This window comes from Diceros bicornis, chromosome 22, assembly GCF_020826845.1.
Source record: "Diceros bicornis minor isolate mBicDic1 chromosome 22, mDicBic1.mat.cur, whole genome shotgun sequence".
NCBI lineage: Eukaryota > Metazoa > Chordata > Mammalia > Perissodactyla > Rhinocerotidae > Diceros > Diceros bicornis.
In genome coordinates this window covers 56,781,140-56,804,955 of record NC_080761.1, presented here as the reverse complement: position 1 = coordinate 56,804,955, position 23,816 = coordinate 56,781,140, and the positions used below count along the sequence as shown (strand labels likewise).

The window sequence follows — 23,816 nt, the reverse complement described above, 5'->3', positions numbered from 1 at the left end:
GAACCTTTATTCCAATGCAACTCTATTTTCTCCCTCCTGTTAGGAGGCTCCCATAGGCTACCGTTGGTATATGTTACACCAAATGAGACAGTGTTGTCATTATTGCTTTATGCAGTCATATCTTTTAAAGGAGTTGGGAGAATAAATGAGAAAAAAATTTATATTTACCAGTTTTATATTTATAAATTTTAGTGTTCTTTATTCCTGTGGATTCAGTTACCACGTGGTGTCACTTCTTTCAGTCTTTCTTCGGAAGCACTTCCTTTACTATTGTACAGAACTCTGCTAAGCAACGGATTCTCTGTTCATCTAGGAACATCTTTATTTTGCTTTCGTTTTTGGAAGGATAGAGTTGCTGCGTATAGAATTGTTGGTTGACAGTTTTTTCTAAGACATTGAATGTCATTCCACTGCCCTCTGGCCTTCACTGTTTCCAGCGAGAAGTCAGGTATTACTTGAATTGTTCCACTTTCCGTGATGGCTTGTTTAATCTCTTGCTGCTTTTCCGTAGTTTCTCTTTGTATGGACCTTTGGCCATACATGTGATGTGTCCAGGTGTGGTTCCCTGTATTCATCCTACCTTTGGTTGGTTGTAGTTTTTGGCTCTGTGGATTAATGTTTTCATCAAATTTGGAAAGTTTAGGGTCATTATTTCTTCAAAAAATTTTTGTCCTTGTCTCTCTCCTCTCCTGGCACTCCCATTATATGCACAGTCACGTGCTATGTAATGATGTTTCAGTCAACCACGGACTGCATATACAATGGTGGTCCCATCAGATTAGTACCAGATAGCCGTTAGGTGTGTAGTAGGCTGTACGTCTAGGTTAGTGTAATTACCCTCTGATGTTCGCATGGTGAAATTGCCTAATGACGCATTTCTCAGAACATGTTCCCGTCGGTAAGCAACACTTGACTGTATACTGACAGCTTGACGTTGCCTCACAGGTGTCTGAGGCTCTGTTAGTATTTTTCAGTCTTGTTAAGTCTTTAAATGGAATATTTTCTATTGATATATCTTGGAGTTTCTTGATTTTTCTACCATCTCAAATCTGCTGCTCAGCTACTCTTCTTTATAATTTCTCTTTGTTGAAATCCTTTGGTTAAATCTGTTCTCAAAGTCTGGTCTGCTACGTCCCACAGCTGGGGACACTCAAAGACAGTTTCTGCTAACTTCGTTTTTCCTTAGGTAGGATGGGTCACAATTTCTTGTTACTTTGCAAGTCTAAAAGTTTCTTGTTGAATACTGAGTATTTTGATTAATATATCGTAGCAACTCTGGATTATGATTTTTTCATGAGAGAAGTGATGGTAATGGTTTTTTTTTTTCTTTTAAGTAACCGCCCTGGTCTGAATCTGGAGTCTATCTTCCCCTCAGTGTGTGGTTGCTGTCTTGACTTATTTTTTCTTGTTTTTATCTTGTTTTTGGCTTGCCTTGCCAAATGTCACCCGTGTGTCTACATAGCACAGGTGGGTCAGAGGTTGTGCTCAGACACCTTGAGACTACACAGCCCCCCTCTCTGTTCACAGGTGTGTGGTCTGGGAGCTCATTCAGCCCTCAGGCCATGGTCAGGTCTGCCTGGCTCAGTTTCCCCTGGGCCTAGCGTGTCTTCTACACACATACATGGGCTCAGTCATTGGCCAGGGGTGTGTGGGTGGCCTGGCTCTTGCTTTGCTGCGTGTGCACAGAGCCAGCCCAGATGTGTGGGGCACACATCTCCCTGAGGCTGCTCTCCTGGGACTCCTGTCAGACTCCAGCTAGGCTGCCACTCTGTTGCTTGCCCGCAGAGGATGACACCTCAGGATAGCCGAGCTGCTGTGCCCTCCCTGTGTGCTGAGGTCAGCTCTCTAAGTGACCACACTCTAAACCTAGCAAGCCCCTCCTGGCAGAAACAAGGGAGCTGCTGGTTTTCACGGCCTTTCCACCTGGAATTAGTCAGGCAGAGCCTAGTTGAAGTTCTGAATTTGGAGGTGGCGTTGGAGTTGGGCTGAGGGAGCAGATGTACAAGGTTGTTTGTCGAGAAGAGCTGATGAGAAGAACTGAGCCAGTCACATTTTAAAGACAGCGTGGGAGCCAGGCTCTAAAGACGTGCAGCTGTGCCCTCACCACAGCTGGAAGCCACCTGAAGCAGGGCGCAGTGGACGCGCTGTGCACTAAAGCAGGGTATTGGACAAGTGAGAGTTAACAGATTGACAGAACATCAGTAACTTAAACAGCGTATTCCAAAATTAAGACTGTGGGTAAAATACATTTGGAAAAATGTTGATGGGTTGTTGAAGATACAGTAGGTGCATGGGGTTTGTTGTTATACTGTTGTCTTTTTTTTGGTGTGTGTTTGGAAATTTTCCTAAAAAGTAGGAAAAACATGCACAAATAAACTATTTCCTTGGAACAGGAACAAGGTGGGAAGTAAAGCAGATCCCGAAAATGCAATGGAAGTGTTGAGTAGTGACCTTGATATGTATTGATTGTGTGCCGGGATTGCTGCCAGCTGCATGTGAGGGGATTTGGGAAAGCGTGTTTATGTCTGGAAAACTCAAGAGAATCAACTAGAAGTAATATTAGAGTCTTATGAGGGCTTTATAAGATAGCTAGATAGAAGATAAATGTACAAAACTAATAGCTGTCATCTGCGAAGGCAGTGTCAACTGAAGTTGCTGGTGGAGACTTACTCAACAGAGCTGTCCTAAGTACAAGCTACCTGGAGATATCCTTAGTCCAAAAAAGATCCACGCATCATCAGACTTGACTGAGAAACGAGATTCGATTACAGTGGTAGGAAGATGATTCTTCCCAAATTAATTGATAAATTTTTTAGATCTCTACCAAAAGATACTAGATTTTATTGAGAACCACTGGCAATTAGAAGAAGGTCTAAGGGACAATTTGATGAGGACAAGGCAGGCTGTGGGGACGGGTGGGTGGCATGGGGGCCCCTGAGACAGACCTGTGGGGGCCCTGCCCGCCAGCACGGCCTGAGGCCTGTGTGCCACTCTTTTGCAGTCGGGGCCGTGCCAGTCCTCTCCAAAGAGGCCACGTCAGGGAAGAAGGGCCACCGCTTGAGCGAAGTGAAGACCCCGCACAACCCCCTGGACTCCAGCGCCCCCCTGATGAAGAAGGGAAAGCAGAGGGAGGTCCCCAAAGCCAAGAAGCCAACCTCGTTGAAGAAGGTGTGGTGTTCCATTGAAACTGGGTGCTAGAAGACCCGCAGACTCCCCCAGGTCCCTGTTGCTCCTTTCAGCTCTTAGGTTGTTAGAGTTGAATGTTTCCCCTATCAAGACGGGTTCATGATTCTCTGAAGGACGCTCCCTCGCTCTCCCCACGTGCTGTGGAACATGTGAAGCAGGGTGGCCTCGGCCGCTGGACAGGGAAAGCCCTTTCTTACTGGACTTTGCAGTGACATGGGCGGAAGACCAGAAAGGGGGGGTCTTGGTGTCCTCATTCACCGTTTCTGCCCTGGCTCTCCCTCGGTGATCTGTCTGTATTCAGACTTGGGGAGTAGTGGGCGCTTTTGGAGACGTGTTAGGGCTGTGGCACCCCGTCCTTCATTCACTTCTCCGCCTCTGGGTGTGCTTGGTCTCAGCTGGGAAGGAGTGTCTTGCCCGGGGCCGGGTGGCTGTGGAGCCGCACACTTGTGTCAGAGCCCAGGTCTTGCGTGCCGTGCTCTGTGCACTGGGGGAACATGCTGCTCCTGGGTCACAGGTGAGAGGGCTGGGCCAGCCCCCAGCGGACTGGGGAGTAAGGGCATGGATAGGCGCATTGCTTATTTTTAAGTTCAAGTGTTTAAATGTTTTAATCGTTTAATTTTAAAGATTATTTTGAAAGAACGTCAGGAGAGAAAGCAGCAGCGTCTCCAGGAAAATGCCATGAGTCCAGCTTTTGCCAGTGATGGTGCACAGGATGCAGAGAGTGGTGGTGATGACTGGGCCCTCGAGCAGGTGGACCCCTCAGGTACCCAGTTCTGTGGGCTGCCACTTAAAGAATCCTTCAGTGGGGGCAGCCGTGCACGCAGCAGACTGCCCGGAGCTTTGCCAGCCCCCGGCCCCTGTGTGGGGAAAGCATGTGGGCCTCGAGCCTCGGGAATGCAGAAGTGTTCAGATGCCCAGAGTGACGGTCGGGGGAGTCCCCGTGGGCGGGCAGAGCTGCTGATGCCTCTGCTTCTGGGGCATCTGAGGGACAGGAGTAAGGCCCCCCAGATAGATTTCTGTGGCATTGGATGGTCCTTGAGACTTGAAGTGGCTGTGAGAATTAACACCCCTACCTGCAAAGCTGCTTTCTCATGAGTGAGACATGATGTCATAGAAAAGAACGTGTTTACTTTTAAGTAAGCTTTATTGAATACATTCAGAACAGTACACAAATCACAGATCCTGAGTGTACAGGTTGAGGACTTTTACAAAGTGAGTTCATGACCCAGTTCAGAAGCAGAACGACCCCACAGACCCCACACCCCAGCCCAAGGCCTGGCGCCTGACTACAGCCCCACCAAGGAGCCTTGGGGCTTCGTTCCAGTGGAATCTTGCAGTGTGTGCCCCTCTGGCCAGCAGTATGTCTGTGGCCCGTAGGGGTAGTTCCCGAACATCATTGCTGCAGAGCATCTAGGTCTGTAAATGTGCCAGGGCGGGGGTGGGCGTTTGAGGAGCTTCCACTTTGGGGCCGTGGAAGCAGGACGTGGGACGTGAGCACTCCCTCGTGCTGGCGTTTCCCCGGGTGGGTTGCAGGCTCAGGTCCACCGCCATCCAGCCGTGGAGGCTCCTGCAGACAGGCTGCCAGGTGTTGTACCAGTTCTGCGCATGGTGGGGGGAGGCCAGCCTGCAGGACGCCGTCTTTGTGGTGTTGGCCCTCCTGGCGCATGTATTCCTTCTCCTGGTGGTTTGTTACCGCACTTGCACTTTGAAAGTCTCTAGAAGTAACCCTTTGGGGACCGTAACTATTACCAAATCCTGTCTGGTGTTTAAACACATCCCTCAAGGCTCTTGTAGTTTAGGTGTTTTGAGTTTAGCTCTTATTTGGTAAAAGAATGGTCTTGAGCATTTCAGTGCAAAAAATTCAGAACTAAAAACCTACTTTTAATATGTGGACTTGTTCAGATTAAATTTCAAAATTGGAAAATAAATTTGGCCACTGAACTGCATACTTAAAAATTGTTAAAACGGTAAATTTTATATTTCGCCAGAATAAAAATAACTAATTTGGGTTGGGGAGGCACCTCCAGGTGGAGCAGCAAGTTGCCGGGTTCTTCTGTTTTTCCCAAGCCATTCCCATCCCTCTGCTGTGCACTGTGATGCTCAGTGGTGGTGTCTGAACGTGACGGGTGTGTGCCAAGTCTGGCTGCTCCCGTGACATTGCCCTGTGAGGTGCCGTCAGGCCTGCCCTGCTCTTGGCCCTTGCCCATCTGTGTGCGGAGCCCTGCCGATGCCATGCCGTGACCTCTTTCTTGTGAAGCTCCAGAGGAGATGGAAGAGGCGGTGTCCTCCACTCCTGTGGTGGAGAGCAAGTCAGAAGAGCCGCTGGGGGCAGAGCTCCAGAAGGAGGTGGAGGCCTGCCACCTGGCGCCTGGCAGTGCCGCCTGCCCCAGGATCCACAGCCGGAGATTCAGGGAGTGAGTGAGCCGTGCCTGCCCTCGGGGACTGGGGGCGGGTTGTACTCCCTCTGATGTTGAGCACTGAGTTCTCCCGCCCTGGCGTGCTTGGCACCGGAAAGCTGAGAGGCTGGGCCCCAGGGTTTGCATCCTCCTGGTGGAAGGTGCCAGGTCCCTAGTCATAGCACATGTCAGGGCCACCTATTCTGCTTCTATGAGGGCTCTGTCCTCCTGGTACAGTGTCAGAGGTGCCCTTAAATCCAGGTTGGCGTTGGGGAAATGGGTAGTGAGGTGGGCGTGTAACATCTCTGTTCCCTGTCATGGTTTAGTTTCTCTACGTGATTTCTTGGGGAGCTCTGCCTCCTCCCCTCCCCTCCTGCTTTTCTTCCAGGGTACACTCTCCAGGTGTTTGTGTTCATGAGGACAGGCGCATGGCAGGTGTCTGAGATGGGGACATGTGGCAAGCCTTGGTGGAGGCGGGGTGTGGAGGCGTTGTCCCTCGTTGCCGGGGGGTGGGGAGGATGTCTCCATCCTTACTTGTCAATGAGGTAGTCCAGTGGGGCAGGACTCGCACCTTTATGAGCAGCATTGCTCATCAGGGCGTGAGTTCTTGAGAGGGCCCGTGCCGCCCACATCTCCCATCTGAGGTGTGGCGGGAGCAGTGCTGTGGTGTCACGGCCAGTAGGAGGTTGATGCCGGCTCACGTTCCTTTCAGTTACTGCAGCCAGATACTCAGTAAAGAAGTGGACGCCTGTGTTACGGACCTGCTGAAAGAGCTGGTCCGTTTCCAAGACCGCATGTACCAGAAAGATCCAGTCAAGGCCAGGACCAAGCGCCGGCTCGTGTTGGGGCTGAGGGAGGTCCTCAAGCACCTGAAGCTCAGGAAGCTGAAGTGCATCATCATCTCTCCCAACTGCGAGAAGATCCAGTCGAAAGGTGAGGGCACCCTGGTCCCCGCAGTGCAGCCGTCGTGGGTGGCCGCTCCCCGCCAGCGGTCAGGCCCAGCCCTGCCCTGGGCCTCACAGGGGGCTTGTTGTGTTTTCTTTCGAGAACTTGTTTCCGAAGTTGATCCGATCAGCAGGTGCCCTCCTGTGAGGCAGCCGGCCCTGCAGGCCTCTGCAGCAGGAAAGGGTGTGTCCTTGTCATGCAGCGTGCTGGACACGGGGCCAATTTGCTCAGAGCTGGCGAGGGTCACTGGTCACTCATGCCGCAGGGCTTGTCTGACTGGCAGCCGGGTAGTCCCTACATTGGGCTTCTGTCCATTTGAAATTTACTTGTTCAGTCTGTGTCCACTAATTAAAGGTGTGGGTTTCTCTAAGCACTTGGCCATCTTGCTGATGCTGGAGAGTTAGTTATTTTGTGGGTTGTGATGTGCTGGGTGAGGGGCTCGACAGTGAACTCCTGTCTGTGACGTCTCTCAGTGGCTCTCAGCTTGCTCATTCGACGTCGTCTTCAGGCTGTGCAGTGGAGGGACTGGGAGTTAGGAGCCAGCGCTCAGACCCTGGCCCTCCGTCTTCATCTGGACACTCTGAGTCCTTCCCTGGCCCCATTCCTTTCTTCCGTGGTGCCAGAGTCCACTCGGCTGGAATCGCACCTTCAGGGAGTGAGTCCAGGTCCTACCCTGAGCTCTTCCAGCTGCCGTTTTGGGTCCGAAGGCTTGAGGTGTCCTGACTTGTCTGCAGCGCCCGGGAGCTGAGAGCAGCAGCTGGACCTGCTTGTTGCCAGCCCAGCAGGCTCATCCCCGTCCCAGCATGGGCGGGTCCAGTCACTGCCGGTTGGAATAGGACAGAAAGGAGTTTCGGGGGACCTGCCCATTTGGTTGTATGCTGACCGTGGCCCCCACCACAGTCCCGTGGCAGGTGCTGGGCTTAACATGAGTCACTCCACAAGCTCTGGGCCAGCTGCTGGCACCTCCTGCTAAGGCGGTTGTTGCATCAGGAGTTCTGCAGCTTCATCCTCTGAAGTGGGTCTGGGCTCTCTGTGCCTCCTGAGCAGCTGTCACCCTGGGGACGTCCCCGCCCCCCCCCCCGGCTCCTGTTGGGGGTGGTGTTTGTCGACGCCCACTCGCTCCCTTGTCTCAGGGTGTGCACGTCCTCCAGTGGCTAAGATAAAATGGGTGTGTGGGGGCACATCTGGGAGATGGTGCTTGAAATCCAGTCTTTCTGATTTTTGACCTTGTTTCCTTTGTTTCCTCCACTCTGGAAGCTGCGGGAACTTCCTCTTGCCCAGGGTTCCAGGAGGTGGGGCAGTTTGCATCCAGTGCTCTCAGGTCTGTTCCAGGCTGCTGGGTTGGGCATTGACTCTCCTCCAGCCGTCCCTCTGCCAGCTCCTCCGGGCCCTGCTGCTCGCCTGCTGGGCCTCCTGCACCATGTCCTCTTGTTACTTTTCCTCCTCTTCTCACCTCTTCTTTTTGGTTCTGTTTCCTGTAAGGATTCCTCAGCTATGTCTTCTAAACTTCTTAGAGACTTTTCCATTTCTGCTCCTGTTTCTAAGTTCTGGGCAGTTTTTGTTCTTCTCCGAAGATTTTATGTTTGCTGCAGCTGCTGTTGCTCTGTGGATGTTACCTCACTGAGCAGGGGCATGACGAGAAGCTTCCTTCTCCCTGCAGAGCCCCCTTGACACACACACACTCAGGTGGTGTGCTGTTTTGGTCTCATGGTGGAGGTTTCCGCAGACGTCTCATGGCTCTGGCTTGTCTGCTGACTTGAACAGCTACTGAGAAGCCTTCTGGAAGTCCCGGGGTGTGGCTGGCCTTCTAAGGCTGTGAACTGCATTGAGGGCAAGGGTTCTCAAATTGGGCGAGCATCAGAGTCGCCCAGAGGGCTGCTGAAGACACAGGTTCTGGAGTTTCTGCCTGAGTAGGCCCAGTGGGCCCCAGAATTTGCATTTCTAGCGAGTTCTTGGGGATGCTGCTGCCCGAAGGCCCCGAGTCTAAGCAACCTCTGCTGTAGCATGGCTGGTTGGGCTGCTGCCACTTTGGAAAGCACCCTGAGGGGTGTGTCTCTGACTCTGCTTGGGCTGGTCACGTTCCCTGGGGAGGGCTCTGCCACCTCATGTGGGATGGGGGAAGGCTGGGGCCTCGACCTCCACCCTGGGTGCACGTGGTGCCCGGCGTCCTGCAGAGACCTGCCGCCCTGCCTCACTGGAGGGCCAGCGCCCTGGCTTCGTTGGGTGAAGGGGGTCTGTCACGTCGTCTGAACCGCACCCTGTTTCTGAAGGTGCCCAGTGCTGCCAGTTGCCAAGCTTTGGGGAATTAATTCTAGGCTGGTTCTAGGCTTTTCCCCACTGTTGGCTTAGGTCAGCTAGGTCAGTTGTCTGTTTGCATTTCTGCTTCCAGAAATTTTTTTGCTCGTCTTGCATTTTCGTGTGGATTTGTATCTTTAAAAAACAAACAAAAAAATGGGTATGTGTGTATTCAATCGACAGTCCACCCTTTCTCTTCTCTGCCAGAGAATGGAGCTGTGATTTTACTGACAGGCGTCTGGAGGATTTGCTATGCATTTAAAATACGTTGTTTAATCGCCAGTTCCTACAGTTTTTTGCTTTGAGGCATAAGGAACTTGATTATATGTCTTATAAATGTTTCTTTCTTGGAAAAGATAGCTAGTGGTTTACAGTCGTTTTAAAGGTAAGGTTTAGTGTCACAGCCTTGGATTGTGTTAAAGGACTGTATTTGCTCAGAAGGGCATTTTACTTAGTAATTCTGAACCTTACCTTTTTCATGGGAATTGTTTATCTGATTGAGCATTTTGCTTATTTTAAGTTGTCTCGTTGTGGAACTTCGAGAAGTCGGCCCTGGGAGGTGCTTTCAGCTCTCCCTAATAACCCTGATGGCCCACAGAGCTGTGATTTATTGCAGTGGAAGGAGGCAGAGCAGAATCCACCAAGGGAAGGGCGTGTGGGGTGAGGCCAGGGGAACCAGGCACACATGTCAAGTCCTCTCCTGGGGGAGTGACACGAGCTGCACTGTGACGGCACTAGTGGAGTGTGTCACATCTACCAGGGAAGCTCATTAGAGATCAGCCCCAGGGTTTTTATTGGGGGCTGATCACATGGGCACTCTCTGCCCAGGATGCACCACAGGTCCAGACTCACAGAAGGAAGCCGTCTCAGCGCAGACCTCGCTGTTCCCACAAGCAGTGTGGGCGCTGTGGCCATTCTTCCAGATAGGGTGGCGGGAGCCCTCCCTAAACCAAGTTCTGGCTCTGGCCAGGGCCCAGCCGTGCTTCAGGCCTTCTGTTCTTCACGCTGCTTAAATAGCACTTGTGATCACCTCTGGGCTTGGGGTGGACACAAGGCAGAGACCCTTGAGAGAGAGACGATGCAGCTGGTGTGTAGGGCACTCGGTCAGTCTCCCCTGACGCGTTGAAAATACCTCACTGTAATTATATTTCAGGAACACACCCATCGCCCCACCGCTGCCCTGTCTCCCCTTTTCCCAGACCACCCAGAACTGGTGTTTTTCTTCCAAGTTTATATCCCCAGAGGTGGCTTCCTCACCACTTTCCATATTTTTCAGGTAGATCTGGGGCAGGAGTGGGCACAATTAAGGGATGTGGGGCTTAAACCTTAATCCACAATCAGACTGGCTGCAGAATGAGTTCCCTTTCCCACAGGGCAGTAGAATGTGCATTTGAGAAGTTCTTCTCCTGGGAGAAAATCAGGCAGTCATGCGTAATCAGGGTCCAGCTTGTCTTCCTGTGCAGATGTTGTGTGTTCCTGCACGGAGTCGGTCTATGCAGGTCAGCTGGGCAGGGCTACGCTGTGGCCTCCTTCCACGTGCCAGGTTAAAACAGACGGGGGGTAGGATCCCCGGATTCCTCCAGCCGCCCAGAGGCAACCACTGTTGCTAGATTGATGTGTCCTGGGTGGTCCGTGTGTGTGTGTGTGAGTGTGACATCTGGCATCCTGGACCCCCTTTGTGCCTGTGTTTTTAGCTTCACACTCTGTCTCGGGACCCTTTCCTTCGCTGCATGTGGACCTGTGTTGCTTGGGAAGGGCTGCACAGTCAGCACTGAGGGACGTGTCTGTTGTTAGGCTCCACAGCTGTAAACAAGGCCGTACCTGGCACTTGTCATTTCTCACTCTTGTGAACAATCGTCCCTGTAGGTTACGTACCCGGAAACGAAAGGGTGTGTGTGAGGTTCGTGCAGATACTGCGGCCCCCAGAGCGCTGTGTGCCGCTGCTCCTGGCCCCCACCCTCTTGGAAAGATGTGATTCGAGTTTCCTGTGAGGGAGTTGGAGCCCCTTTCCACTTGTTAGGAGCTTGATATTTTCTGTGAACTGTGGGCTCGTGTTCTGTGCCCCCTATCTTCTGAGTGTGGATGTTTTTTATATTGATGTATACTTTTTTTTATAAGCAAATTATTAGCCCTTTGGGTGAGAGTGTAAATATTTTTCTGGTTGGTCATGAGCCTATTTTCTTGAACCTTTTCTTGGCCATGCAGAGATTTTAAGTCTTGTATGTGTTGGTATTTTTTTCTTGCGTCTACATTTTATGTTACTCGTCCACCTTCCCACTCTAAGGTTATTAAAGTTTTTTTCTAATTGTTTTTTTCCTGGTTCTTCCGTGTTCCGTGTTTGTTTGTTTCGGTAGAATATATTTCCGTCTAAGATGGGTCTTTCCAGAGGCCGGCCCAGTTGTCCCTTGCCCAGCTCCCCTCCTGCTTCAGATGCTCTTTCACATGCTTGGGAGCCACACATCTGGAGCATGTCTGGAGCCTCTGCCTGTCGCTCTGCATCCCCTCATTTATGTTCTTGTAGCTTATAGCAGGCCTTAATGCCTGGTGGCGCCAGCCTGACATTATTTTCCTTTTTCAAAAGATTATTCTCACTTGTGTATTTTTTCATATTTTTTTATTTCTCAAAAAAAGTCCCATTTGTAGTAAGTTAATATTTCAGCGTTTTAGTGAATGTAGAATTGACGTTTTGCCACGTTGGATCCTTGTGTCCAGGAGCACAGGTGCCTTTTGGTTGGATTTTTGTGTGTTTTTTTTTTTTTGACTTGAAGAAGATTAGCCCTGAGCTAACATTTGTTGCTAATCTTCCTGTTTTTTTTTCTTTTTTTGCTTGAGGAAGATTAGCCCTGAGCTAACATCTGCGCCAGTCTTCCTCTACTTTATGTGGGACACCTCCACAGCATGGCTGATGAGTGGTGTATGTTCGCGCCCGGGATCCAAACCGCAAACCCGGGCCGCTGAAGCGGAGCACGCTGAACTTAACTATGTCACGGGGCTGGCCCTTCTGTTGTGTTTTAATAGTGTGTTGACATTGCCCTGTCAGTCTGTTGTGTTTCTTGATAAATTTATTCCTCCCTATTGTGATTTTTGGTTGTGTTGTAAGTGGGGTTATCTCTTCCGTTATACGTTCTAGCTGGGCGCTGTTTGCATGTCTGAAGAGTGGTGATTCTGCATTACTTGGGCGTACGCCCGTACTTAATTCCCTCTGTTGGTAGGAACTCTTCAGTGCTGTTGGCTTCTGGTCTGGTGGCACAGCACTCCCACACACAGCTGTCCTCGCTTCTCTCGGCTCGCAGGGCCCCTCCCTGCTCTTCCTGAGCACTGGCCTGGCTGGTGCCTTGCTGGCAGGCACTGGAAGGTGGTGGAGGGTGGTGAGTCATGGCATAGTCATGTCGTTGGGGCCATAGACATGGGGAAGGATCTTAGTGACCTCTCTGTGCTCCAGATTTCCATCTGTAAGTGGGTCCAGCCTCCCCTTTCAGGGTTCTTGTGAGGATGCGGGAGCTAATGCACACGAAGTGGTTAGGCCTGGCGCATAGTGAGTGTTCAGCAGATATTCACTAAGACTTTGTTTTCCCGGTAGGCAGCAGTGCCAGCTTTTAACTCTGAGGAAGTCTGTTTTGGAGAGTTGATTTCTCCCTCTGGCTGAGAGGAACGGGTACTTGCATCACAGTAACTCACTCTCTCGAGACCTGGCTCGGGCCACTGACGAGTGACCAAGTAGCCGGGGAGCCTTGCTGCCTGTAGAAAATGGCCCTTGGCCACCAGTGTCACCACCACGCTCCCGTGATGCAGTCCCTGTTGTTTTCTCGTCCTTCGACCAGGTGGGCTGGATGACACCCTGCACACCATCATTGATTACGCCTGTGAGCAGAACATTCCCTGTGTGTTTGCACTCAACCGCAAAGCTCTGGGGCGCAGTCTGAACAAAGCCGTTCCTGTCAGCGTGGTGGGGATCTTCAGCTACGATGGAGCCCAGGTGAGACAACGGGAGGGGCTCCAGCCTGTCCAGCCTGCTCGTGGGAGGGAGCCAGAGAGATGGTGGTTGTCTGTACTCCCCAGCAGAGCAGCCCCGAGCCTCGAGGGCAGCGCTTTTGAAGGCGGAGCTCCTTGTGAAACGGTGGCCTCAGTTTCCTGCTGCTGCCACAGAGGTGCCTCACACAGGCCTGAAGTGGAGCCTGTTTTTCCCTCAGGGGGGCATCCCAGCACCCCCGGTGGATGTCACTCTCCTTCCCTGTGGAGGGCACTGACACTGGTTTGCAGGGGACCCAGGTCCTCTGTGGTCAGGGGACATCATCTGTGCTCTCACTTCTGCCCAAGGACCAGTTCCACAAGATGGTCGAGCTGACGATGGCGGCGCGGCAGGCGTACAGGACCATGCTGGAGAACGTGCACCAGGAGCTGGTGGGAGAGCCTGGGCCTCAGGCGCCTGCTGGCCCGCCCACGCAGGGCCCCGGCTGCTCTGCAGAAGATGGCCCCCTGGCTCCCGCTGGGAAAGAAGAGCCACACTACAGTGAGTGCTGGGGAGGGTCTGGGGTTGGGGCCGAGCATCCTCTGCGTCTCCCTGGACTCTGATTTAAAGTCAGGGTTCGAGGAGAGCAGCACAGCCACTTGGCGGCAGGCCCACTGTGTCCTGGCCGTTGTCTGAGAGGGGTTCTCAGACCTGGGGAGTTGGGAGGGCTTGTCAGTGAGTGTCTCAGACAGCACCCGGAAAGAGGGTGGCTCGAGGACCACTGTGTCCCAGAGGGAGTGTGTCAAGACCGGCGTGTGCCGAGGTGTAATGCTGCTGCTCACAAAGTGGGGTTACAGTTCGGGATGGTGGGGTTCTGTCCCTGCCAGGCCCCGTCTGGGAAAATGAGCTACTGGGCAGCATGCTCTCCCGTAGAGACTGTCGCGACTGCCCCTGCCTGTCCTCAGCTGTGCGCTGTCTCGTTTCCAGTTGAAATCTGGAGAAGACACCTGGAGGCATATGGTCGATGTGCCCTGGAGCTGGAAGAGTCACTGGAGGCCTCCACCTCTCAGATGAGGGCCCTGAATTTATAAGGGGCATGCTTTACGTGCGTTTGTGTATCGGGGTCAGGAGGGAGGTCTGAAGAAGACTCGGGGAACTTTTCTTGCCTCGTTCCCTCATTGACCTGCTGTGTCTGACTGTTGCATTGGGAGATGAAGCCACGCGCGGGTACGTGGAGCAGCCTTCACAGGCATCCCGAGCTGTGTGTCCTGTGAACAGGCGCTCGGCTGTGCTGGTGGAAACCATCTCTAAGCCCTGAGATACAGCTCTGGCTCTCTGAGCACACTGTGAATCTGGACAATACTGGAAACGTGATCCTCAGAGTACTCTGCTGCTAAGGGAACGTCCTCTCCTCTGCAGCATGGCTAAGCCGGGTTTGTTTGCAGAAGGCACTTGGGGCAGTGTGGAGGTTCTCTCAGGTGGGGAGCCCGCACAGCCTGGCGGGGGCCCTTTCTCAGGACGTAGCCTTTCAGCTGCAAGATTTAGGGGTATTTGGAGGATTTGCTAAAATGAGCCTCAGAATGAAAATTCGTTCTCTAACCTGTGACCTTAGACATGAAGTATACCTGTTAGTCTTGATTTTTCAAAGAAACAATGTAAATTGAAGTTCTTAACTTTCAGTTTTGATAGTCTACAAATCTTTTCTTTCCTTTGTAAATGAACATATTCTGAATGTGATTTCTGTCTTAGAGGCCAGGAGGATAGAAGTTTAGTTTCATATTTTTCTGTAAGTAAGAGGGCTTATTTATTTTGAATAAAAAGTGATTATTTAATTTCGCTGGAGACTCGGTCACCTCAGGCTTCTCATTGGTTCTGTCTCACTGGCTGTTCCTGCGTCTGGTTCTGTGCCTTCCGGGCATTCTTTGAACTGAAGGGGACGGAGCAGGGAGAGGTTTGCTGTGTCTGGACCTGCTATAATCTCAGACCCTTCGAGACACCGTTGTGGGCCCCGGCCTCAGTCCAGCCTGCGTGTCACAGAGGACGTGGCGGGAATGAAGTTGCCCTGCTTTGTGCTCGTCAGGCAGGCGCGTGTTGTGTTGGCTTTGAAAATACCGTTAGTTGAATTCAGTCCTGCCAAACGTCATGCCTCAGAGAGGTAAGTGGCCTGTGGTGAGCAAATGAAAGTGGAATAACAAGTCAGAAACGACCTCTGTGTGGACCTGGCTGGCAGTGTGGCCGGAGGTTGTGTGCGAGGCAGTCTGTCCTGCCGTCGGTGACACTCATTAGTCCTGGTGTGTGCCCTGTTTCTCTGTACACACTCGGAGCTGTTTATATGGGGGGCATACTATCTGGTCACCCTGGTCCTGGTCACGAACCCTGGGTCCTGTCTGCGGGCTCCTCCCTCTGGCCGCCAGGAGGAACAGCGGCAAGGAGGTCTTCCCTGCCCTCTTGTGTTGATAGGTAGTGAGTTGACTGTATGGGTTTGAAAATAGGAGATGAGTTGAGGATTAAGATTGCAAAATTGAATTATATGGAGAAAATTAAATAGCTTGTTGCTCCAGTCAGCAGCTTAGAGTTGTAAAACTGATAAATCAAAAAATCATTTAAAAATCTCCGCTGGAGATACAGATTCTCTGTCAGGGCCCCGGGGTCTGTGGGGTGTGTTCAGCTCATCTGCGGAGAAGAGAAGCAGAAGCAGAGGAGGGGGTTTGACATCGCGTTCAGTGACCAAGATGGTTTGCTTCTCACGTGACTTAATGCTGGGTTGCCCTGGTCACAGTGTGACTTTCCTGGCAGACACCACCCCTGCAGGTGACACAGTGACCTGCACTGTGCTGATGGTGTCTCCTAAGTACAGACTCACTTCACTGAGCAAACGTGGAACTCTTTACCTTTATTTTTTCCAACAGTGCCAAGAATCAGAACTCATCCTCATACCCACGTTTCCCAACAGCACCCCATTATGGGAACCCGAAGTGTCTGAATGTTGTGTTGAGCTTGGAGGTGCTCTGACCATATCCAGATTTGAGGGGGAATTCTATAGATACAGCAAACAGCACCAAGGAAAAGGCCTGAATCGTAGAGCAGTTCACTCAGCAGCTGCAGGAACCACATGAGAGCTGAGGGATGTCTTACAGAAAACTGAGTCACAGTGCATGGTGGCCTGTGAGCCAGGTTGGGTCCTTTGGCAAGATGGCCGGCCCCTGAGTGGGTGACCAGGGCGACAGCAACCCCGAGGTCAACTGTCGTCAGGGCGCCGCGTTCACGCTGGATCCGGGAAGTGACTGGCGGGAAACACGTGCTGCTCTCCTGCGAAGGGCCGCAGCTTCAGAATGCGGGGTCTGGGACCAGGCTGTGGTCGTGAGGCTGAGGACACATCCGTAATCTGCGAGGGTCACAGGAGAAGTGTGGCTGTATTTTTAACAGAGGTTTTGGTTTTATGGTGGACTGGTGTTCCATCAAAAACTGTCATCCATCAGTCAAGAAGAAGTACCTGTCAGGTTACAGGCCGAGCCGCAGCGGGCCTGGGCCTTCACGTGCATGCACACACCGCAGTCTAGAGGTACACCCAGAGACCCAGAAGCAGGTGTAACAGAACACACACCGTCGTGAGAGTATCGGACGTGACAACTTCACGACTGACCAGCTGCCGGCTTTTCTGCCACCAACAAGCTCAGTGCCCACGGCTAGAGCTGCGAGCGGCTAGGAGCACCCTCAGAGCACTATAACCAGGACCGATACTCGGAGATTACTGAGGAATAACAACGATACTTCAGATCCACGTCAGCCCCCAGTCAGGACCTCATTGTCACTCGAGTGTCGGGGCAAATCGTTTCCATTGGGAGCCTCGCCGCCCTCTCTGGTGTGCCTTAGGGTTGGGTGGCTGAGGTTGAAGGTGGGGACGTGCAGCAGGCATGGCTCACCAGCGGTCAGGAGGGGCCTGCTCGCACAGCCTGACGTGACTCAGGTCACGCGGGAGCCCTCTGGAGTGGGACAGCAGCGCTTCTGGAGGAGACTCCATCTCGCACACTGCTGTCCTAGCCTAACCAGGGTCTTGGTAGCCTATTACCCATCTTGGTTTCCTGTTTCTGCCAGACACGATCCTCTGTCCCATGTAAGCACCTAAGCAAAAAAAAAAACGTTCTGGCTGCTGTTGCAGAGGGCTCGCCAGCCTCTGTGTTCTCCAGTGCCCGCCTGGGGAGGGGCCAGTTAGGCGCAGGCCGATGGCCACATCCATGCAGGCGAGGCGACAATTCGCTGTCCTGGGGCCGGCGTAGGAGTGTGTGGCACGTGGCAGCAGGGTCGACACTGCCTCCTGGCGGCTAAAAGGTGTCCTGGTTGCAACTTTCCTAAGAGAAGAACGTGGTCTGAGTTCTTGGCAGGGCAGACAACCGCCCCCGCCACTCCCCCCACCACTTCTCCCACAGACTCGCAGATGTGGTCTGATGCCTCAAGTCTCCCGATTCGTGTGGTGCCCCGTGGGGGGGCAGCAGGGCCTGCAGGAGGCGAGCCTGAGAGTGCTGAGCCTGGAAGGGGTCAGTCACAAATACTCAGGCTGTGTTGGCACAAGAAAAGCCTTGGGCAGCCGTGGAACCCAGGACGCTGTGAGGCCTCGGGTTGGAGCTGTGGCAGCCCCTTCTCCGCGTGGCAGCACATCCCTCAGAAAATCTCTGGCCTTTGTGGTGGCCACCGAGAAGACTGTGCCAGGGACTCGGGTGCCCAGGGACGCCTCCGCCTAGGTGGGGCCTTCTAGGAGTGTCTGACTAGCTGCCCCAGTGCTGGGAGGGTTTCCCACCACCCCTGGGCTCCCTGTTCCCCCAGCAGGCACCCAGCCAAGAGCAAGCCACCTCCACGTTTCCTACTGTGTCCAGGGGTGGGGGTGGCTGTGGGGGTGCATCTAGCCAGAACCAGCTGGTCCTGCTCTGCCCACCGTTTCCCGCCTGACTTCAGTCTCCTGTAAGGCCCCCAACTATGCTGCTTCCCCCATAGGAGTTCAGCCCAGATTCAGAAAGCAGAACTGTTCTGCAGGCCAAGAGGAAGCATGTGGGCCTCACTGGCAGAAGGGGCCCCAAAAGATCCCCCTGGAGGCAGTGGCTGCTATGCCGGCCTCCTGCCCACCCCAGGCCCAGCTCCGGCCACGTACCCACGCCTTCCTCCAGGTCTGCATCATTTTCTCATGCTCTCCGGCCACAGCCCTCCAGGCAGCGAGCTCTCTGCTCCATTTCTCCTGGTGGGTCACCTCTGCAAGACAGGAGCAGGGCTCCAGGTCTCAGCTTCACAGGGCTCCATGGCACCTTGGGTGCCCATGGTCCACAGGCCACGCAGAGAGCCAGGCACTGGTGGGTGCCGGCTCCCTGGTGAGGCGTCTCGGCTGGGCTGAGCCTGGTGCTCTTGGGTAAGACGTTTACCCCTCTGGGCCTTGCCTTCCTGGCCAAGGGGGCTTCCACAGTCAGCATCCCCACCCGCCCTTCCCCAGACCCAGCTCCGGTGGCAGCTGCTTCCTAATGCCCCAGGCTCCAGGCAGGAGAGGGGACACCTCCTGGGTCAATGCAGAGACCCTGGGGCTCAGGGCAGGTGGGCCTGCTACCTCCTCTCCCCTCGAGTGAGGCTGGGAGCTGAGGCTCAGAAATCAGCTCCCTACCCAGGGCCAGCGTTTTGTGACGTCACTTGCTGCTTGCTCTGCACGGCCTGCCCTGTGTGTTTGATCTTGGATTTTGAAAACAAGTTACTTGCAGGGCTGCCCTAACGGTACAAGCCTTACAGCCGTCGTCTGCCTTTGTAGACACAAAAGGGAACAACGTCCTTGCTTTGGACCACAGCTCTTGTCACTCGTCTCAGAAACGGGTTCCAAGAACCTGAGCCCCTGTGAGAGGAAGCAGAACTGAGTGGGCCTGGTGCTCGTGGCACGGAGGTGTCTCCACTGGGCCTCCTCTTTGGTGTCTCCTGCCTGTAGAGGGACTGGGATATAGAAGTGCCCGTGGTCAGAGTCGAGTCCTACTCCTACTGCTTGGTGAGTTGTGTGACCTTGGGTGAGTCACTTCACTGTGTCATCTGTATCCTGGGGTGACAACGGTTCCTACCTCACAAGACACCTGGATTAGACGAGGTTAAACATGCTGGGCTTCAGACTGCCTGGCTGCCTCTCTGGCCGCTGCATAGCTACGTGCCACAGCAGTGCTCACCTGACTTCTGGGAAGACGTCACATTTACACGATTATTCCTTTTATCCTGACAGTAACAGGCAGTGCATTTTACAAAAATGAAAAGAATGGAGGTTCTGGGTGGGAGTGTATATTTGCAATTATTTTTTCTCTCCCAAACCCCCCAACTAAGATGACAAAAGACCTTTTAAAATAATATATATAAACTCTTGAAAATGGACAGAGAATAGGGGAGGAAATAGCAAAAACTTGGGAGTTGACAAACCGAGGGACCAGTGGAAACAGACCCAAGAGAGCTGAATCCTAGGCCGGCAACAGGAATGAGAAGCAACCTCACACAAAGGCCTGGAAGCTCGGCACTGCGACAGGGCTAGGAGGCAGGTTGCTTCAAAGGCGGTTAGGCTGAAGCAGGGCACTCAGGCCCCTTCCCCACTCCGCCCCCCTTGCTGCAGAAGAGACTGGTGGTTTCGGAGAGCACAGGACGGGCTCTCGGCCTGGGTTCCACCGAGGGCAGGGCCCTGCCTGAAACAGGATCGGGGGTGTTCACACACTAAGTGATGGGACTCAGTCCTCCTGCCCACCCTGACCCTGGAGGGCCTGCTGCTCAGTGTGAACTGGGGGGACCTGCCAAGTCAGCGTATAGTTGAGCATGCCCTTCCCCAGGGCTACAGCCCACAGGGAGGTGGAGAGTGCTGGGCAGCCCGGTTTCCCTGGCATTAGTGCACGTGGGAATCACATGGAGACCTCAACACGGGGCTCCCAGGACTTCTAGTCCAGCAGCTCAGGTAGGGCCTGATGCTCTGCATTTCTGACGAGCCCCCTGGTAATATGAATGCTGCCAGTGCCGAGACCACAGGCTGGGGAGAAGGGGCCCCAACCGGAGGGATGTTTGTGCCCTTGTCTTAAATGTACACGGACGATCAGGGTGGTCAAGACTTCTGAGGGAAAGAGACAAAACAGACAGAAAAGGCAACCGGGAGGGAGAAGAGGACTCCAAGAACCTCTCTCGGTAACCTCGGCAGCCACGCAACAAGAACAGAATGCAACAAGAAAAGGACAGAACAGAAGCTCTGATACAAACGTGCTAGTGAGATGAACACACAGTAACCTGTGCAAGAGAGCTGAGAAAAACTCACAGGGGTAGGTGGGAACGTGGGGAAGTGACAGGAAAGAGCAGACGGACGAGTGGAAGGCCAGGCCAAGTAGCCTAACATCGTGGAAAATAGTTCCAGAAAGAACAGAGAGTGAAGTAGAGAAGAGTGAATAAAGGTTCAGGATAAGTTGCCAGAGGTGAAGGGCGGGGCTTCCACAGGGAACAGGCCCAGCCGGCGTGAAAAGACCAAGGCGGCATGAACCTGCACAGAGCTCAGAGCACTCACAGGAGGTCATGGGCAGAGTGGAAGCCAGAGGATGGGAGCGAGCCTCCAGCACTCAGAGAATGCCTTCAGGCCAGCACCACGCCCCTGTGGACTCTCATCTGAGAAGAGGGACGGGATCTCCCCACATTGACGTCCCCGCCGCCTGTCTGAGGCGAGCTGAGGGGTGAGTCTAGGAAGGAATGCTCGGGTGACAGGACACATGGCCCAGCGGGAGAGGAAGGAGGCTGCAGCCTCCAGGTGCGGGGCAGCCCCGGGGAGGCGCGGGGGAGGCACAGGGCTCCAGGGCAGGGGGTTGGGGAGGCTGATGGCAGGACACTGGTCCATCTACAGTGATCAGGGAGTTAGACGCTTATGGGGTCTGCTGCGGGGTTAACAACAGCCAAGAACAGTTAACCCACACGAGAAATCCTAGTAGATCTAGGGCTCAACCAGCCTCTGATGTAACACATGTTCTTCCAGGAGGGTGGGGCCTGGCAGCCAGGGTGTAGTGTATGGTGTGTGAGCGTGTGTGTGTGTGTGTGTGTACGTGTTAACTCATCACTCTCAGTGAAGGCCAGTAGGCACTCCCAGACTGAAATGGCATCCGCAGCGTGCGGGCAGAGATGGAGGGTAAACATCGAGAAATCCTGGCCTGAGAGAGCTGTGGGCCGGTCCGCTTACCGTGTCTCATCACGGAGACCCGCACTCTGGAGGTGCTGTTCCCGGCCGAGGAGAGCGCGGAGCAGCGGTACTCGGCGTTCTCGCCGATGGCGTCTCGCAGCCAGCTGAGCACGTGGGCCTTGCCATCGGGCAGCACGTGGGTCTGCACGGGGACACACGTCTCCAGTTCGCGCCCATTCTTCTCCCAGATGAAGTGAACGTCCGCAGGACCTGGGGGCACACAGACCTTCTCCACCCACGTCCCCTGGACCCCACTAGTACCCACAGGAGCTGCCCCAGCTCAGCGGCCGGGCGGCCCAGGTTGGGGGGCCTTTGTTGTCCCAGGTGGACTGAAGTGATGGCGCAGCTTTCGGCACAGTCCCTGCCCCTCCCCTGGAGGAGGCCTGGGGATGGTTCCCGCTGTGGTCCCCAGTGACCCCCGGGAGGAAAGGGGCACAGTCTGACCCGAGTGCTCCCTAATCCTGGCCTCGCTCGGATGCCTTTTCCAAGGTGCACCTGCACACCTGTGTCCCTAGGACACTTGCTTAGGCTGTCAGGGGGTGTGGACTGCTCCCAGCTGGGCCGGGGTGCTGAGAAGGGCTGAGGGTCTGTCCTAATGAAGTAAGGACTTGGAGGAGAGTGGACACTGCAGATGGAGGACAGGCCAGCACCTTTCTCCCGCTCTGGGCGCTGGCCCCCGGCTGGGCTCTGAGCTCTGCGGAGCTGGGCTTGGGCCGGGAGCACAGCACACACACCTGGGCTTCCAGCCTCGCACTCGGGACCTGGGACCAGTTTCCAGCCCAGGGCCAACGGGAGAGGGTGGTGGGCCGGGAGCAAGACCTGGGCTCTAGTCCAGCACCAGCAGCAGCCTGTTGGCACTGGCTTCCCATCTGTGAAGTGCTGCTGGACCAGCCCTGGGGCCCCGGGGCCGTGCTGAGTCGGGCCCACCTCCTGTCCCCTACTCAGGAGCAAACCAGCCAGGGCAGCCCCACTTTGATCTGCTCGCACACTGGCTTCACTCAAGTCAGCTGAAGGAAGGCCTGAAGGCAGGTTCAAACAGCCCAGCTGAGCACCGCTGGCTCCTGCCCGGGTGTTTGTGGACCCCCGGCTGAGCTGGGACAGTGGCAAAGGCCAGGCCAGGCCCTAGACCGTTCTCAGCAGCTCAGGGGTCTGCCCTGGAGCCCAGGCCGGTGAGAGCCGAGCAGGACAGATGACACAGGCCTCCTCCCTGCAGTTCCTGGGGGACGTGCAGACTCTTTGTCAGCCCCTGTCCTTGCTGCTCCCAGCCTCGGCGGTGGGGGCTGGGGCCAGGCCCCACCAGCCCACACTGCTCCCCCTCACTTCTGCCTGTGCCAGGCGGGCACCCCAACAGCGTGGACGAGGGGCGCCCTCCAGCCTCCCCGCCCAGGGACCTGACTCCCTGATGAATGTCCTCGATTCCGCGTGGACCGCACCAACTCCAAAGGGGCAGCTGCGAGGCCGGCCTAGACCACAGCAGCCCCCGCCTGATCACAACACCACCTGAGACTCGGCTTTTAAAAGCTAGATTCTCCCTAGATGCCCCCCAACCGGGGAATGATGTAATACAACGTGTGTGGAGGATGGTCAGCAGTGCAGGAAGGACTGTGTCTGTCTACCTGCGCTGGTTCACTGAGCGGGAGAAACAAGTGACAGAGCCCAGGGACTAAAAGACCAGCGCCGAGGCCACGGGCCTTCGGGTGTGCGGGCATGTGGGGTGCGCACGGCCGGAGGCAGGTGGGGAAGGTGGGCGAGGCGGGGGCAGCGAGTTCTCTGTCACGAGCCGGGTGTCTTAGAAGGAGCAGAGATTTCCGGTTTAAGTAAGATTACTTTCAGTGGATTCCCAGCAGGATCAGGTCCCCGCGTGACCCACCTGGCACCTCTTCACCCCTGTCTGATCCCTTCATCAGGGACTCACCACGTTCAGGATCCTCAAAGAACCTTCCTCCCAAGGGAAAGTCAGACCCTTGAACAGGACAGTCCTAGGAATGAATCCAAGGCAATGGTCGGAACACGGAGGAGCCACCAAAGCTGTGTCCGTTAAGTGAGACCTCGGGAAATGTGACAGCCGCCCGTGTTGTCGTTCATTAGGAATCATGTTTAAGAAGATTAACACAGAAAAATTCTAATAACATTGTGTTGAAAAACATAAGTGCACGTGTGTACGTGTGTATATGTGTGTGTACACGTGTGTGTGTGTGTGTGTGGACACATTCATGCATATACACAGAGAAAAGGCCTAAAAGTGGCCACATTGCTGGTGGCGGCTGCCTTGGGTGGGTTAAATATTTGGTTGTTTCAATTTTGCTCTTTATACTTTCCTGGAGTTTCCAAATTCACTACAACATACAAATATTGCTTTTATTATAAAAATAAAACTCTATTTTGAAATAAAGTAACGTGCCACAGACTCTGAAGGAAATTCTGCAAGATGTTCAAAAGTGGTTCGCACAGCAGCCCGCTGGCCATCCTGGCCTGGCGGATAAGCCCTCACCGGTGTGTTTACCGTTTTCTCTGCAGGATTGTTTTTATTATCTCACTCCATAATTAGTTTTTCCCACTCAAACTGTTTTGTACCGTACCCCTAGATAACTCTGTCTCTCTCTCCATACACACACACACACACACACACACACACACACACACACAAGTACACCTGAATCCATGCACTCACCCATATTTGCACGTCCACACATGCACATCTACACACGCCCACATCGACGCATGGCTACCTAGATGCCCATCGGCCGTGCACAGATAGCTGTGCCTGCCTTTGACTGCCGACCTTACCGTGTGACACCACATTCTGTTGCCATTCCCAGCTGACGGGCATCTCACTGCAACTGAG

General features: G+C 54.0%; 2 protein-coding genes across 6 annotated transcripts in view; one reads left to right on the top strand and one right to left on the bottom strand.

The window, feature by feature from the left end:
• SECISBP2 (SECIS binding protein 2) overlaps positions 1-14,613 on the top strand; it is a 39,938-nt gene extending 25,325 nt beyond the window's left edge. For 3 of the 5 annotated variants that reach the window (XM_058566040.1, XM_058566039.1, XM_058566037.1), the window contains 7 exons: positions 3,002-3,168; positions 3,811-3,949; positions 5,444-5,600; positions 6,295-6,515; positions 12,644-12,798; positions 13,140-13,332; positions 13,705-14,613. In XM_058566040.1, the coding sequence (XP_058422023.1) occupies positions 3,002-3,168; positions 3,811-3,949; positions 5,444-5,600; positions 6,295-6,515; positions 12,644-12,798; positions 13,140-13,332; positions 13,705-13,862 (1,190 nt within the window). In that variant the 3' untranslated portion in view covers positions 13,863-14,613. The remainder of the gene's footprint in view (positions 1-3,001; positions 3,169-3,810; positions 3,950-5,443; positions 5,601-6,294; positions 6,516-12,643; positions 12,799-13,139; positions 13,333-13,704) is intronic. The other 2 variants (XM_058566041.1, XM_058566038.1) reach the window with 1 other exon arrangement.
• SEMA4D (semaphorin 4D) overlaps positions 6,991-23,816 on the bottom strand; it is a 120,678-nt gene continuing 103,852 nt past the window's right edge. The window contains exon 17 of the transcript XR_009223498.1: positions 6,991-7,003. The gene's annotated coding sequence lies outside the window, so the exon portion shown is untranslated. The remainder of the gene's footprint in view (positions 7,004-23,816) is intronic.